General features: G+C 48.2%; 8 protein-coding genes across 8 annotated transcripts; 2 read left to right on the forward strand and 6 right to left on the reverse strand.

Annotated features, from left to right (window-relative positions):
* Positions 1–733: 733 nt before the first annotated feature.
* Positions 734–1,103, reverse strand: N7471_010170 (uncharacterized protein; the record flags this gene model as incomplete). The annotated part of the gene is made up of 2 exons (XM_057282889.1): positions 734–920; positions 1,081–1,103. The coding sequence occupies 2 exons, from the start codon at positions 1,101–1,103 to the stop codon at positions 734–736; spliced, it is 210 nt and encodes a 69-aa protein (XP_057133772.1).
* A 1,406-nt stretch (positions 1,104–2,509) lies between these two features.
* Positions 2,510–3,300, reverse strand: N7471_010171 (uncharacterized protein; the record flags this gene model as incomplete). Its single annotated transcript, XM_057282890.1, has 4 exons — positions 2,510–2,614; positions 2,715–2,810; positions 2,864–2,985; positions 3,153–3,300. 4 exons carry the CDS (start codon positions 3,298–3,300, stop codon positions 2,510–2,512), a joined length of 471 nt encoding a protein of 156 aa, XP_057133773.1.
* Positions 3,301–4,543: 1,243 nt separating this feature from the next.
* Positions 4,544–5,483, forward strand: N7471_010172 (uncharacterized protein; the record flags this gene model as incomplete). Its single annotated transcript, XM_057282891.1, has 4 exons — positions 4,544–4,669; positions 4,719–4,808; positions 4,907–5,303; positions 5,461–5,483. The coding sequence occupies 4 exons, from the start codon at positions 4,544–4,546 to the stop codon at positions 5,481–5,483; spliced, it is 636 nt and encodes a 211-aa protein (XP_057133774.1).
* A 1,126-nt stretch (positions 5,484–6,609) lies between these two features.
* Positions 6,610–7,514, reverse strand: N7471_010173 (acylphosphatase). The gene is made up of 5 exons (XM_057282892.1): positions 7,395–7,514; positions 7,256–7,286; positions 7,170–7,182; positions 7,023–7,092; positions 6,610–6,969 (listed from the first exon to the last, which is right to left on the reverse strand). The coding sequence occupies exons 1-5, from the start codon at positions 7,407–7,409 to the stop codon at positions 6,790–6,792; spliced, it is 309 nt and encodes a 102-aa protein (XP_057133775.1). The 5' UTR covers positions 7,410–7,514; the 3' UTR covers positions 6,610–6,789.
* A 617-nt stretch (positions 7,515–8,131) lies between these two features.
* Positions 8,132–10,250, forward strand: N7471_010174 (putative glycerol:H+ symporter (Gup1); the record flags this gene model as incomplete). The annotated part of the gene is made up of 4 exons (XM_057282893.1): positions 8,132–8,375; positions 8,438–8,505; positions 8,587–9,168; positions 9,237–10,250. The coding sequence occupies 4 exons, from the start codon at positions 8,132–8,134 to the stop codon at positions 10,248–10,250; spliced, it is 1,908 nt and encodes a 635-aa protein (XP_057133776.1).
* A 236-nt stretch (positions 10,251–10,486) lies between these two features.
* Positions 10,487–11,353, reverse strand: N7471_010175 (putative HIT finger domain protein; the record flags this gene model as incomplete). The annotated part of the gene is made up of 1 exon (XM_057282894.1): positions 10,487–11,353. One exon carries the CDS (start codon positions 11,351–11,353, stop codon positions 10,487–10,489), a length of 867 nt encoding a protein of 288 aa, XP_057133777.1.
* Positions 11,354–11,712: 359 nt separating this feature from the next.
* On the reverse strand, positions 11,713–12,221 carry N7471_010176 (uncharacterized protein; the record flags this gene model as incomplete). The annotated part of the gene is made up of 3 exons (XM_057282895.1): positions 11,713–11,796; positions 11,901–12,006; positions 12,088–12,221. The coding sequence occupies 3 exons, from the start codon at positions 12,219–12,221 to the stop codon at positions 11,713–11,715; spliced, it is 324 nt and encodes a 107-aa protein (XP_057133778.1).
* A 258-nt stretch (positions 12,222–12,479) lies between these two features.
* Positions 12,480–14,199, reverse strand: N7471_010177 (uncharacterized protein; the record flags this gene model as incomplete). The annotated part of the gene is made up of 2 exons (XM_057282896.1): positions 12,480–13,748; positions 13,801–14,199. The coding sequence occupies 2 exons, from the start codon at positions 14,197–14,199 to the stop codon at positions 12,480–12,482; spliced, it is 1,668 nt and encodes a 555-aa protein (XP_057133779.1).
* Between the last annotated feature and the right edge of the window lie 65 nt (positions 14,200–14,264).

Genomic DNA, 14,264 nt, shown 5'->3' on the forward strand with positions numbered 1-14,264 from the left:
ATTAGTACAAGTATATGAAAAATTTAATCCATAATACTTACTTCTTAATTACCTTATAAGAGTAGCCTCCTCGGATCCTTCCACGATCCCGATAGGCCTTTTATGAAAAAGGGTGACATGGTGCAGATACTCGATTCATGTACTTGGAAAGGTTCCTTTTAAGGACCCGACTAAAATCGTTACGATTGGTCCTTGTATTCTAAGTCAACTTAGCAATAGTAAGAAAGAGTTTTTGGCCATGATACTTACTTCTTGATGCCGCCTTTCAAGCTTCACAAAGAAACTTGAGCCATTTTTGTCTCACTTTTGTTTTGCCTTTGTCTTTGCTCCAAGGGACGCCCAACAGACCTGGAACATTCGCTTGGTAGGATCGTACTCGGTTAGGCTGAAGGAAGGGACCTCGGGAGGGACCTGGGATTGAGGTCACGGACGGCGCTGTGGTGAATGGGGTTTACAGCCCCATGGAAAGCACCACGTCCTCTCAAGATCCGGCATGCCCCCGAGCTGAGTTACCTGCGGCGGTGGGATTGGCTGTGCCTGTCTATGGGTGATCTTGAGTAAATTCGAGATGTCAAACCCACTGTCTCCGGGAGTAGGTTGCTGCGGTTGGTGGGTTTGTTAGGGAGCCGTAGGCTTGGGGTTCACAAAGGCGTAATAACGTTCTTAGCGGCCTTGTAGTAATTTGTTAGGATTGAGTTTTACTGCTGTCGGAAGGCATAACATACCTTGACCATTATTCGAGGTTCCAGATATCATCCTTCGCCGGCGATTCGATTGACTCAGCTCTGTTCCGTAAGTTGATGCACGCAAGTAGGTCGAGATTCGTCACATCTCGGAAATGGGATGCGGGAACGTGTTCGAGTCCAGCCGCCGGGCCACAGTGAGCAACCTGTGGTTTGTTGATTTTCCCGAATGGGTGGCTGCAATGATGCATTTGGATGATAACATCAAGGGGTTGGTGACCGACAAACGAATGACACCACGGTTGGAAATCGACTTAGTGCAATTTCTTTGAGTAGAAGGAAGAATTAATCAGATGTGTTTGTGGTATCGAATTGTTATATCGGGGACTGAACTTACCGTTCTGTCCACGGGCTCATCATTGCCACAGCCAAATCAGACGAAAAATATGGGACGGATTTCACCAAGGAGTGTGGAAAGGGCACGGATTCTGGTCCTTCTCCAGTTTTCTCCTCTGCTTAGGCGTTATTTGCACCCATTCTGACTCAAAGATGACGTCGAAAGAGAGGTAAGTGGAGCGTTTAGAGGAAGGTTGAATTGGGCTTTCGAGGGCTCACAACCTGTGAGAGAGGTCTATGAAGACGTCGATACGGAGTGAATATGAAGTAGATTAAATGGCTAGTTGAAGAAGTTAAGTTCTAAACTACGAAATTGAAAATAGAGTTCTTTCTGATTCCTGACTTTCCCTTCTGATAGCATCACTGATATACAATGTTGACTTTGGAGAACGTCCGACCCGACAGGAAATCTGACTTGAACTACACGTTAACATCACCCTTAACACCTATCTTCATCATGGCAGACAACATTTCCTTGATTGTAAGTCCCGCCATCCTCGAGTCATCAATCCATTTCTATTATCTAGACATTAACTAATCGCGTGAACGAAAACCAACAGAATACAAAGTGATCCAACTTAACCATGATGTCGGGGATGCGAACGGGCACGAACAATGCTAAATGTCCGAATATATGAGAAATGGAGCCATCAATAAGTCAGATTACTCTCAGTATACGCTTACTTGGCCTCATCTGCTACAATTTTTTAGCAACCGTACCAACCCAAAACAAGAGAACCGGACCTCGGGACGATCTTGCTTCAGTGGTCTCCGTTAAGAACCTACACCGCAACGTCTCTTGATGGATTTCATTCGAGAACTTGTATCACATTACAAAACTTCGTTTAAGAAAATTTTGCCGCAGCATTTGCTCAGTTTCATGAAAAGGGATTTTCCGCCGACGGGTTTCCAACAACTTTATACAACGTCGAGATTGAGTCCCACGCTTAATAAGTGGGACAAGAGGCTACGGTCGTGTAAGTCTTAGAATCCGACCCTAAGGGGTTAGCAAACGGCTAATATTATCTCGTGTATCTCGGAGCAACCTTTAGAGGTCGGGATCAAAGGTCGGGATCAAAGGGAGTGGGTGCTTGGTTTGAACGTGATTGTTTTCTACATGGTTGAGCTCGAAAGGCTCCACATCCAAGGCGCCGAATTTGAACCCTTACACCCGTAGCACCTTGCTGCAAGTTTTCCTTCTGGGAAGACAGCTCTCATAATTTCTTTCTTTTTAATATACCATAAAGAACGAACCTTGCCTGTTAAGGGCCATTGATTCCTTTCAAAATATAGTTATGGATGTAATTATAGATAGCAGATATTTCGCCATTTTAAAATAATACGGATGAATCCATTAAAGTAAAAAAGGATTTTGTTCTAGAATGAAAACCAAGATAGTATCAAGAAAGCAACAATAATATATCCTCCGCTTAACACACGGCCCCCAGGTCATAGTCACCACGACCCCGGGAACCGCCTCGGCCTCGCCCTCTACGGGCATCTCGGACACTACCACGAGCAGGGCCATTCAAACGCTGCCATATTTACGTTAACTATAGTCCTGATATCATACCTCTCTATGAGGGAGATAGAGGTAATAATATAAGTAATGTAGAGTAGGGGAAAGTATCTTACCTCCAGGTCTGCCTCCGTCTGCATCTCGATGTATCGGTCGGTCAACCGATATCTGATTTCCAGACGTTGCTCCTCGCGATCTTTCTCGCGCTGCGCCTGATTAGTTTGTATTAGTGTCATATTCTGTCTTGGTGTATGATAGAGCTTACGGCCTTCCGTTTCTCTCTACGACGGCGCTTGATTGCCACATTCCGGGCGTGATTTGGACCAATCTCTCCTGGTCCCAATGAGGGACGGTCCCCCCAGCACCAGCTGCGGCCCCAGTCTGAGCCTGAACGTCTGCCATTATCTGAAGAATGGGAGGAGAAAAAAGAAAATAGAAAAGGGAAACGTCAGAACTTCAACTTCCTCAACATCTGCTGGCAGCGCTGCTCAACCATTGCCTGGTTTTTCTTTTTATCAGTGTTATATTCAGACTTGGTATATGATAGAGCTTACAGCATCGCGTCTCTCTCGACGCTGGCGCTTCATGGCCAAGTTTCGGGCGTGATTCGGCGTCGCCGGGCACGACGGCGGCCCTCGCGGTGGATGGGGTTTGCTTCGGCCCCGTGGAAAGCACCTCGATAGCCCCCACGGTCACGGTCATCACGAGCACCAAGTGTACCGTGAAGTTTGACGGCGACGGAAAATGGGGGACATCTTAAGGTTTCCCTCCGCCATGGAAAGCACTACGGAAAGAAACCACGTCCACGCTCTCCATAAGCGTCACGGAAGCCACGTAAGCACTGCCACGGTGTTACGAAATAGATGAAACGCCCGCAGGCCGAAAAATATTTATTGGTTGAGGCTAGTTGCTTGAGGGGAAAAAAATTGACGGGGTATGAAGCGGGGGGAGGTGAGGTGCGTCCAATAGAGAGGCACTAACGAAGGTGTACGTCGACGGAGAGGTACTAAGGGGGGTGACCGTCGAAGGAGAGGGGCGCGTTGTTAGGATGATAGAGCATGACGATGGTGACAATGCTAAGGATGGCGCTTGCAGGTTGACGATGGTGTCGTGCGTAAAGAGGAAGGTTAGATAGAGCTTCCGGGGACTCATAACCTGTCAGGAGAGAGGTCTATAGAGACGTCTATGTGTAGGGTGGAATGTAAGATAATAACTGAGTAATTGAGAGACGAAGATGTCACGACCTGCATTACCTCATGCTTTACGTATTCTATATGCCATAATAATATCGGTCTCGTTGAAGGTGGTCTCGTTGAAGGTGGTCTCGTTGAAGGTGGTCTCGTTGAAGGTGGTCTCGTTGAAGGTGGTCTCGTTGAAGGTGGTCTCTCGTCGAAAGTGGGATCGTCGAAAGTAGTCGCTTGTCGAAAGTGGTCTTATTGAAGGACTCTCTTCTACATATGTACATAAGAATAGTCGGCCACTTGTGTGGCCGGTGTCGATTTTTTTTTGGTAGTCTTTTATAGTAGTCTTCTCAGATGGTCTTTTAGATGTCTTTTTCGTGATCTTTTTTTGAATTCTTCTAGGATTCTTTTCAGTTGGTCTTTTTAGATATGTGTTTGAGACTTTTCTACGTATAACGTTTGATCTATGCCCAGGTGAGGTAGGTATGTACATATCCAAGATTGTCCTCGTGGCAACCATGGAACCATGGAACCATAGATACTGTTAGGCATCCATGTGATTTATACACATAGTAAACATACATGTAGTAAACAAATGATTGAATCAGGCACATGATCGCACATGATCGCACAAATGTAAACAAAAGTAGTGTTCCTCTTGTCAAAACTCCTTCTCCTCTTCACCACTCATCACTCCACACGCCCCATACTACCTCTTGAGGAATCTTAAGTTTGCTTCTTTCTTTCTTCTTAATTCCCCTATAATGGCGGATGCTCAGGCCACTGCTGGCGCCGGGGGAGATCGTCCCCCACTAGGACCTGGCCAAGTTGGGCCCAACCACGCCCGTAATGTGGCGAAGAAGCGCCGTCGCAGAGAGAGACGGGAGGCCGTAAGCTCTATCATACACTAAGACAGAATATGACACTAATCAATACAAGCAAAATGCCGCTATAGAGCAGCGGCGAAGAGAGATACGCGCGGGGATAACCCGCCACTACATCAACCTCCAGGTGGAGGAGGCATTGACCGTAAGATACTACCCCCTACTCTGCATTACTTATAGTTTTACAACTATCTCTATTGAAAAGGTATTATGTCAGGACTATAGTTAACATATAGATTATAGAACGAGTTTGGTCCCGCCGCCCTTCGGGGCGGACGCACTTATGCCCGCGGCGGTTCCCGTGGTGGACGGGGTCGTGGGGGTGCCCGTGGTGGCCGCGGCCGTGGGGGCGGTCGCGGCGCTTTCCACGGGGCCCCGGCGAACCCCGTCCACCACGGGGCCGCCCCCGTTATTCCTGGTGGACCTGTTACGCCCGCCGTTGGCCCCGCGCCGGCTGTCGTCGGCCCCGTTATGCCCATCGTCGGCCCCGTGGCGCCCGTGGTTGGTCCTGCTGCGCCCGCTCTCGACAATGCTCCGGCTGCTGTTAGTCCGGATGTGCCCGCTGTCGGCCACGCCGACATGGCTGCTGATATTCTCGGCGCGGCTAATCCCGCCGCGCCAGTCTTTAAGTACGAGGAAGGTATGTCTGATCTACTCCCCTTCTATCTATGCCTCTAATCCATCTGTGCCTCCAATGCATCCAATGCATCCATGCTTCCAACCCATCTATGCTTCCGGCCACGACCTGTCACATCTATCTATTGAGAACTTATTACTAACATTAAATTACTATACAGATATTGATTTGAATGCGCAGTGATTTTTTATTTTTTTTTTATCTTCTTCACTATAAATTGCTTTTTCATGCCCCTTTGTTACCACTATATGATACCCTTATGTTTATTTTTTATGCCAGAATGAATGAACTTTGCCCGTTAAGGGCCATTGATTCCCTTCCTGAAGTGGCCTGAGCATCCGCCATTATAACGCGGATCAAAATGGGAATTAAGAAGAAAGAAAGAAACGAACTTAAGATTCCTTAAGAGGTAGTATAGGCGTATAGAGTGATAAGTGGTGAAGAGGAGAAAGAGTTTTGATAAGAGGAACACTACTTTTGTTTATATTTGTGCGATTATATGCGATCATATGCCTGATTTAAGAATTTGTTTACTATATTTACTATATATACCTAGGTTGTATAGATCATATGGATGTTATCTAGTTTAAACCCTAATAGTATCTATAGTGGCCACTAAGACAATCTTGGATATATACCTACCTACCTCACCTAGGCATAGATCAAAGGTTATACGTAGAAAAGTCTTAAATATAATATAAGATTTTTTTTTCCCTTTTTCTGCCGTCTAGCTAACAAACTGACAAGGGGGAGAAAATATATATGAAAACAGATATCTAAAAAGACCAACTGAGAAGAATCTGAGAAGATATTAAAAAAGATCGCAAAAAGGACTACCAAGAAGACTACCAAAAAAAGACTACTAAAAAGACTACTAAAAAGACTACTAAAAAAGACTACTAAAAAAGACTCGACACGGCCGTATAAGCGGCCGACTATTCTTATATACATATGTAGAAGAGAGTCCTTCAATAAGACCACTTTCGACAAGAGACCACTTTTCAATAGAGATCACTTTCGACGAGAACGAGACCACCTTCAACGAGACCACCTTCAACGAGACCCGAGACCACTTTCGCCGAGAGACCGTGTACCTATACTCCTTCAATATATTAAAACGTGAAAGAGTCAAAGATACTGATATCTCTACCAGTGCATTTATTATGTTTTACGAGTTGTTTGCCCTGTCAGTCCCTACTACAGTAGCCAAACCATTAGGCTCCAGCTGTTTCACATGGCTGGAATTTCTTGTACTATAGAAACCATAGTGTCATGTGGCCAAACTCCGAGTGCCCTGGCTAGTATTGACTTATTAATAGCAAGAATGTCTGTGTCATTATACATTTCTCCTACACGGCTAGGTGGCAATCATAGCTCTCCGGTCAATAAGGAAGGAGATTTCCCAGCATGATAAAGTACAAGGAACTCTCTGGCTATGGCCTTCACTTGTGTTCTGGTTGATTGTAATGGAGCGAAAAGAACTCAACCCCTAGTTCCCCGGTTTGAACATGGACTCTGCTGTCCGCATCACAGCAAATCCCTCCTCGTCATCACGCACTTCCAGGTCTCGCTTCTCTAGCTTCACTACATGAGCCATAGAAGGACCTTTGTCGATGCGCTGAAGGAATTTCTGCACTTTTTCGTCGCTGCCTTGCGCTTCGCCTTCGACCTGATAAGACCCAATAAGCGCGATGTCTGGGGACACGACAGGGTATCACTAACTCTTCCACAAGTAGTATTCCTAACCCAGCCCTTGAGTCCATCAAGCTTAGCACACTTTTGGGTGAAGTCGCTGTAGTGCGCGACAGGTAGTCACTGGTTAATCGATGGACTATGATGTCATCGGTTGGGAGGGGGGATGTTTCCTACCGGAAGCCGACGCCTAGGAATTTATGTTAGTGACAGAGTGAATGGTAGTATTTGAAGTTCATGCACAACTCATGAGATCGACCCACCTTGAACAGTGCCGTGGACTTTGAAAGCAATCTGAAGTAGATAGAATATTAGCCGGGGAATCTTATGGCGCTCGCTGTGCTGTGGGCTGGCGATGTGCATAGAAATAGGACTGGATGGGATATGTAGTAAAGGACATACTCGTATATTTGACATTTTGGACGAAAATTGGTTTAGTTGAAGAGTTGGAGGATGTAGAGTTGAAGTGTACAAGGCTGATGTCAAGCACTGGAGAACATTGCGGGTGGCCCCAGCATAACGGTTGATATACAATCCTTCTTTCGGAGAGCTAAGGTTATATAACAGATGCAACCTCGAGTTCGAGATATACTATTATTTTATGATTCTTCTCAATTTGATCTTTCAGATCCATAGATAAGTGTTTCACTCGCAAATCTCGGGACCCGTGTTCCTATAAGCTACACACGGTGCCCGGGGCTTGGCCCCCGTAAAGTAATATTGCTTAACTTCAAGGGCTAAGCCCCGTTTACTTTGTATACTATTTGTGCAAGGTGTACTCTGAATCGGAAACTAAAGCTGTGTTATCAACCTAGGAGACGAATACTTGGGGCCTTGGCTGTCCTTGATGTGATATTAGCTGGTGCTGATTGGGTCCGCCAAAGGATCTTCAACCTTGCAAGGGTACGGAGTAGACAGTTCCTCAATTATTTTTTATAGAATGGAAATCAATTATATTTTTATTTTAGATTGGGAACTTATTAGTTCCGTGTCGAGATAGGATATAGATGTGGCCACCTACATATGTACGTATGTATGTACCAAGTGGCGGTCCTCGGCCCCTGAGTAAACACTGGAATCTCAACCATCTTCCGACTTCAACTTCTCCAAATCTGCGCCGGCCATGCTACTGATATAAAATGCCCTCCATTTTCGCATGGCTTCGGCGGGTCTACTCGCTAGACACCCTTGACACTCGTTTTACCTCCTCCGCAACCCCTGCCCACACCAACACACGACCTTCCTCCAAAGATGCCCGCGCCAATGCAATCGCCCAGGGCGCGTCGCCTTCACTTTGGCGCACACCAGAATTCTTTGTCTACTACTTGTTCTTTGTTATCTTTGTACCATTGATGTTCAAAACAGTCATCGATGTCTCGAAGGGTGAGTGCAGGCCAGAGAAAACGCTGGGACTTGAAATTCTAACTGGGTTACCAACGTCACAGAAAGCGACCCAGTCTACTCCACATACTCTCACCTTTTATCACCCGGTTGGATTCCTGGCCGTCAGGTGGTAAGTGCAAAATACTCGGCGTTCAGCTATCCACATCCATGAGGCCAGTTCCGACTGACATTATTGCTCCAATGCCCTTAGGACAACTCCGATGCGCAGTATGAAAGCTTTCGCGACAATATCCCTGCACTCCTAATATTCCTAATCGCCCATCCCTTGGCTCGCCGTGTTTATCAGTCATACATCAACCGCTCGAACGTTGAAACAAAACAATCGAGCCATTCCGTGATCGGTGCGGGCGAGGCGCAACTTGAACAGCGAATGCGCTTCGACTTTTGGTTCGGACTGGTCTTCATAGTAGGGCTTCATGGAGTGTCCGCTTTCAAAGTGTTGTTGATTCTGTATATCAACTTCCGAATCGGCAAGGAGCTTCCTCGTGCCTACGTGCCTACCGCCACATGGATCTTCAACCTCGGAATCTTGTTTGCCAACGAACTAAGCGGTGGTTACTCCCTTGAGCGGATAGCGAAGGTGTTCGCTCCGGGGTCTGGAACCTCAGAATATGGCACCACCGTGCTAGTCCAATGGGGTCAGACTTTAGATGATCTTGGGGGACTGATGCCGCGATGGGAGGTCCTTTTCAAGGTCACGGTGTTGCGCCTCATCAGTTTCAACATGGATAACCACTGGAGTGTAGACTACCCTGCGGCAAGTCCAATTGAAGTAAGTCTTTCCGTGGTCGATGAGCCATCAACCCCCATATGACAACCAAACTTACTGAATTCTACAAGAAGAAGCAACTAGACCCTGCGAGCCTCTCTGACCGTGATCGGGTCAAGATCCCCGCAGAACCAACCGCTTTTACATTCCGCAACTACATCGCCTATATGCTCTACTCACCTTTGTATGTGGCCGGTCCGATCTTGACATTCAATGACTATGTATCTCAACAGCGATATACAGCGGCGTCACTCACTCGATCTCGCATCATGATGTACGCCGTCCGCTTTGGCCTCACTGTGCTCTGCATGGAGCTTATCCTTCACTATATTTATGTGGTAGCGATCTCCAAAGCCGACCCAGACTGGTCTGTCTTTACCCCGGGGCAACTGAGTATGCTCGCCTTCTTCAACCTGCACATAATCTGGCTGAAACTGCTCATCCCCTGGCGATTCTTCCGTCTCTGGGCCCTCGTAGACGGGATTGATCCACCAGAGAACATGGTCCGCTGCATGTCCAACAACTACTCCGCCTTGGCCTTTTGGCGTGGCTGGCACCGTTCCTACAACCGCTGGATCGTCCGCTACATCTACATCCCACTGGGCGGCGGCGGTGGTGGACGGCGGCCACCCGGAGCACCCAAACCAGCCTCACCTCCCCAGTCCAACTTCATGGGCAAGTTCCTGCAAATCCGCAACTTCTTGCTGGTATTCACCTTCGTCGCCTTATGGCACGATATCAATCTCCGCTTGCTCATGTGGGGTTGGCTCGTTACTCTCTTCGTTCTACCAGAAGTTTTGGGTGGCATGTTCTTCCCGGCCCACCGCTGGCGCTCTCATCCCAATACGTACCGTGTCATCTGTGGCATTGGTTCCGTTGGAAACGTCCTTATGATGATCATTGCAAACTTGGTCGGCTTTGCATTGGGTCTGGATGGATTAAAGGATCTGCTTTCCAGCCTAGTGGGCTCATACTCTGGGCTGGCGTACATGTTTTCCTGCTGCGTAGTACTTTTCGTCGGCGTGCAGGTTATGTTTGAAGTTCGCGAAGACGAGCTCCGCGCGGGCATCAACCTGAAATGTTGAGCCTTTTCTATACAAAACCCTTTTTTTAGCATATTTTAGAAACATTATTTTGCCTAAAGTCCGGCTATAATGAGATGAATATGTGTACAAATTTTTGTCTTGGATGTCACATTAATATTTATTTATATTGACTATTGTACAGTTTTTGGTATCAATTCATAAAGTCATCAGTAGAACAAGGCCAGGCCAAGCCCCTTCTCCATAGTATACATACACACCAAAACACACCAAACCGTCTAAAAGAAAGCACCACACCTCGAATCCTCATGAACCTTATAGCAATCCAAGCTACAAGTCCTCAAATGACAACTCTTGCACCGAATCTTCCCCCAATACCCACACATACAACAAAAGTGCCTCCCGGGCCGGCCCAACGCCAGCGGCTTCGCCCGCGACGCATTATAAGAAAGCGGCGGCTCCGCCAACAGCTTCTGCATAAGCCGATCAGACGGCACAGGGGGCGCATACGAGCGCAGCAGGGGATCATTATCATATTCCGACTTGATAAGTTTCGGCTTTCGCGGCTGCTCATCATCGACATCCGTCTCAGCATCCGTAGTATCCTGTGCAGGCGTCGACGCACCAGTCGTCGTACCCGCCATAGCCGCCGACGGACGTTTAACGCCTGCGGTACTAGCTGGTGTCGCGCTGCGCCGCACAGCAGCAGCAGCCTTGCTTCCCTTGGCCGCGATGATGCTTGCGCCTCCAGCGCCCTGCATCCCTGCTACACCCCCGCTGCCGGATGATATGGCTGCTTCTTCGTCGTCGAGGTGGTTCCGGAAGGTCTTCTGGGACTGGAGGATGCGGCGGACGTTCGAGGTGGTCTTTGCTCGTGTGCCGCGTGCGCCGGCTTCGCGGGCTTGTTTCACGGGTGCCGGGATGGCGACGTCGCGCTGGTTCTCGCGGTCGAGTTCGGCGATGTGTCGTGCGATGGCGTTCGCTTGTCGGGAGGATATGTCGCCGCCCTTGCCGGCGTCGCGAATGCCGCGTTTGCGGCCTAGTGTTGGGGCCATCGCTTGTGTGGGGTCGAAGCCCCGGGCTGGGGCGTAGGACCAGCCTGGAGTGGCCGTTGAGGTGTCTGAGATGAGTTCGACGCGGAACATTTTGGGATTTGGGGTGTTGGGTGTTTTGGTGATGCGGAAGTGGCCCCGGGGAGTTTGTTGGAGATAATAAAATGTTTGTCTTGTTTGCAGCGGAGTTTCGGGGGGTTGTAGAGAGTACAATGTACAGGGCTAAAGATTTAGTTGGTCGATTATTGGGAAAGGAAATTCTGGTATTGAAAGAGCTGGGACTAATTTCATGCCAAAAAAAAAAAAAAAATAGAAATAGAAAGCTATGCCCTGGCCACCAAAGAGTGATAATGGGCTTTATGCCTCAGGGTTGACAAGCTTCATGCACAGAAAACACACCCAACACCTCCAAGCCATAGTAAATACACATATCAAACATACTACTCAGGCACTTATTTCTTCTTGTGCAGCTGATCAACCCTGGACTCCAGTTCTGTAATATATGACTGGAGCTTGATGGTAGCCTTTTGAAGTGCCTATAAAGCAGACAATTAGTTCTGCAAAGATCAAAATTCGAAGAGAAAATAGGGAGGTCCTCGGACCTCCTAGAGACTTAGCAGTCCAGAACCTATAAACATACCGCAATGTCATCAAACAGCAGCTCATTGGCGAATCGGTACTCTGTTAGGATGTAAAAGTACACCGACGCGCCGGCAGCGACAGATCCAGCCAGGAAGCCAAAGACACTATCGGATATTAGCAAGAGTGCTTAAAAGTGCATGACCATTGAAATTAAATGTCATTAGACATAGGAGAATTTCTCGTACCCTCCTCGGAAAGCTCCAATAGGCTTGTTTGACGGTAGCGGCACGGCGGACTCCCAGCGGGCGCGGGAGGATGAGAAGGACCGAATGCCGACGCGTCCGCGCAAAGGGAGAAAGATCCTTGTGCCAACGGGCATATTGGCAATATTATTTCAAATGTAGAGGGGAGATTTATGGATTGTTTAGTGGAAGATGGTGGCAAGGGGAGTTTGTTGGAAGTGACGTTGATGAATTGCGGAGGTCCGGGCGGGCTCGGAACTTGGGAGACCTGAGGCCTTTTTGTATACAAATAACTAACTAGTTAAAACTACAGCCACACAAAAGAGAATATATTTGTTATCGTTCGAATGGTAATATCTCGTAAGAAAGCTAAAGTACATGATTTATTGGTTCCCTTAATTGGCCATTGTGCTCTCGTTGAAGAGATCTGCCAAAAGATCGTCTCGGCACACTGTCAAATCTACGCTACCCATACCGTACGTACTCTCAAACACATAGATACTCAACCGAGCGAAGAATGGTTGTAGGACCCGCTCAACAATATCGTCCTTGGCTGTCTCTCGGATCCAGTCTGAGATGAGCCATGGCCGCTTAAGACCACTGCGGGATTGGGGCTCGATGGTATCCGTTGGGACAGTGAGTGAGCCTGCACCACGTGGACCGAAAGTTTGAGAAACTTCATCTGCCAGAGCAATGGGCTCCCAGCGGTCGGGCGGATAGACCGCATCAATCGTGTCGGTTACGAAAAGCCATTCAAGGAGCTGGAAGTCGTCTGGGGCGAGGACAAGCAGTATGTCGAGAAGCTTGCACGCTTGAAGCAGCGAGTAAGCATTGTAGAGCTCCGGCTGAGAGCCCTGGGGGACTGCGGAGATGGCTTCTTGCAGCTCCGTGTTGATCAGGGGCCAGAATGGCGCCATCGCGGAGGCAGAGGTCTTGAGCGCGACTGCTCGAAGAACCATGAACACTTCCGCCCGAGTGGCAGAAGATGGCGACGAGGAGCTGGTTGCCGCAAGAAGATCTTCCAGTTTCTGAAGCAATGCCGGCAATTCACCAACAAAGTAATCATCGCTGGCAGAAAGCAGGAGTAGCGCGATTCGCCGGAGGTTGAGCTGCGCTTTCCGATCGGCTTCCAATCGGGCCGCAGAGGCTCCTACGCCGAACATGATACCCGCTGAGCTTGGTGGTGGAAGGCGGACAAGAAGTTCGGATAGCCGTTCCTTGTCGGCGAGAACCCACTGACGCAGCAGGTCCATCCAGTTGTTCTTCACCAAATCCAACTGCAATCCAAAGAATCGAGCATCATTGAACGCGTCGGATATGTCCTTCTTCCACATTTTCGCCGCAGCTGGTACTTTTGCCATTTGCTGTAGAAGAACCATGACATTGCGGTTGAGGTTGTTAGGGAAGAGACGTGACCGAATGAGAGGGCCCACTACATTAGTTGAAACACTAGTAATGGCGGTGTTGATCCGGTCCGAATCACCCAGCGTCGTGATAAACGACGGCATAGAGACCGCTAGAATGCTCAGCATGTCATCGGGTCCAGTATGAGAGACCGAGGTACGATCATGATCCACCGAAGATCTTGCCATAGGCCCAGTGTCATGGTTGAGACCTAGGGGCTTGCTCGTAAAGACTGCGGTAAGGAGACGTAGGAGAACATCCTGCGTTATAATTGTTAGTGACTATGATAAGACCAGCAGCGAACACACATACTCCAAGTTCCTTTCGCATACGGCGGTCTTCGCCAAATGTTGTATTCTCCAATTTCACCCCCAAAATAGCCGCGAATTCAATCAAACGTGGAAGAATCTGCCGGTGCGGGAATGGATTGCTAAGAACATCGCGCAAGAAAGTTGTGCAGTCCGTCCAAATTTCGTCAAGGACATCATCGTCCAGTGAGCGGGCATAAGTAACCAAAAAGCTAGCAAGCTCGGACTCGGAGAGATTGGACGTTAACGAAGACTTCCGGGTAGGATCCAAGGCACTAGGATTGGTGCGAGTGTAGATTGCATTGAAAATGGCAGGGATGGTGATTTTGGGGCTTGACCCATCGAGTGTATGGAGGAGATTGAAGATAAGTGACGCTGTCTCCGTGTCAGCCTTGGTCCACATTTCCACCAAGGTCTCAAGACATTCGAGTGCCTCTGCGGTGAAAAAGTGCTCCAAGATTCGCCGTG

This window comes from Penicillium samsonianum (genome assembly GCF_028829775.1).
Source record: "Penicillium samsonianum strain IBT 33392 chromosome Unknown utg000005l_segment0_segment0, whole genome shotgun sequence".
NCBI classification, from domain to species: Eukaryota; Fungi; Ascomycota; class Eurotiomycetes; order Eurotiales; family Aspergillaceae; genus Penicillium; species Penicillium samsonianum.

What these genes read in the sequence shown, in the direction of transcription:
- N7471_010173 (XM_057282892.1), bottom strand. An exon ending in GGAATACTACTTGTGGAAGA is followed by an intron (nt 6,970 to 7,022) that starts GTTAGTGATACC and finishes GGGTCTTATCAG; the next exon opens with GTCGAAGGCGAAGCGCAAGG.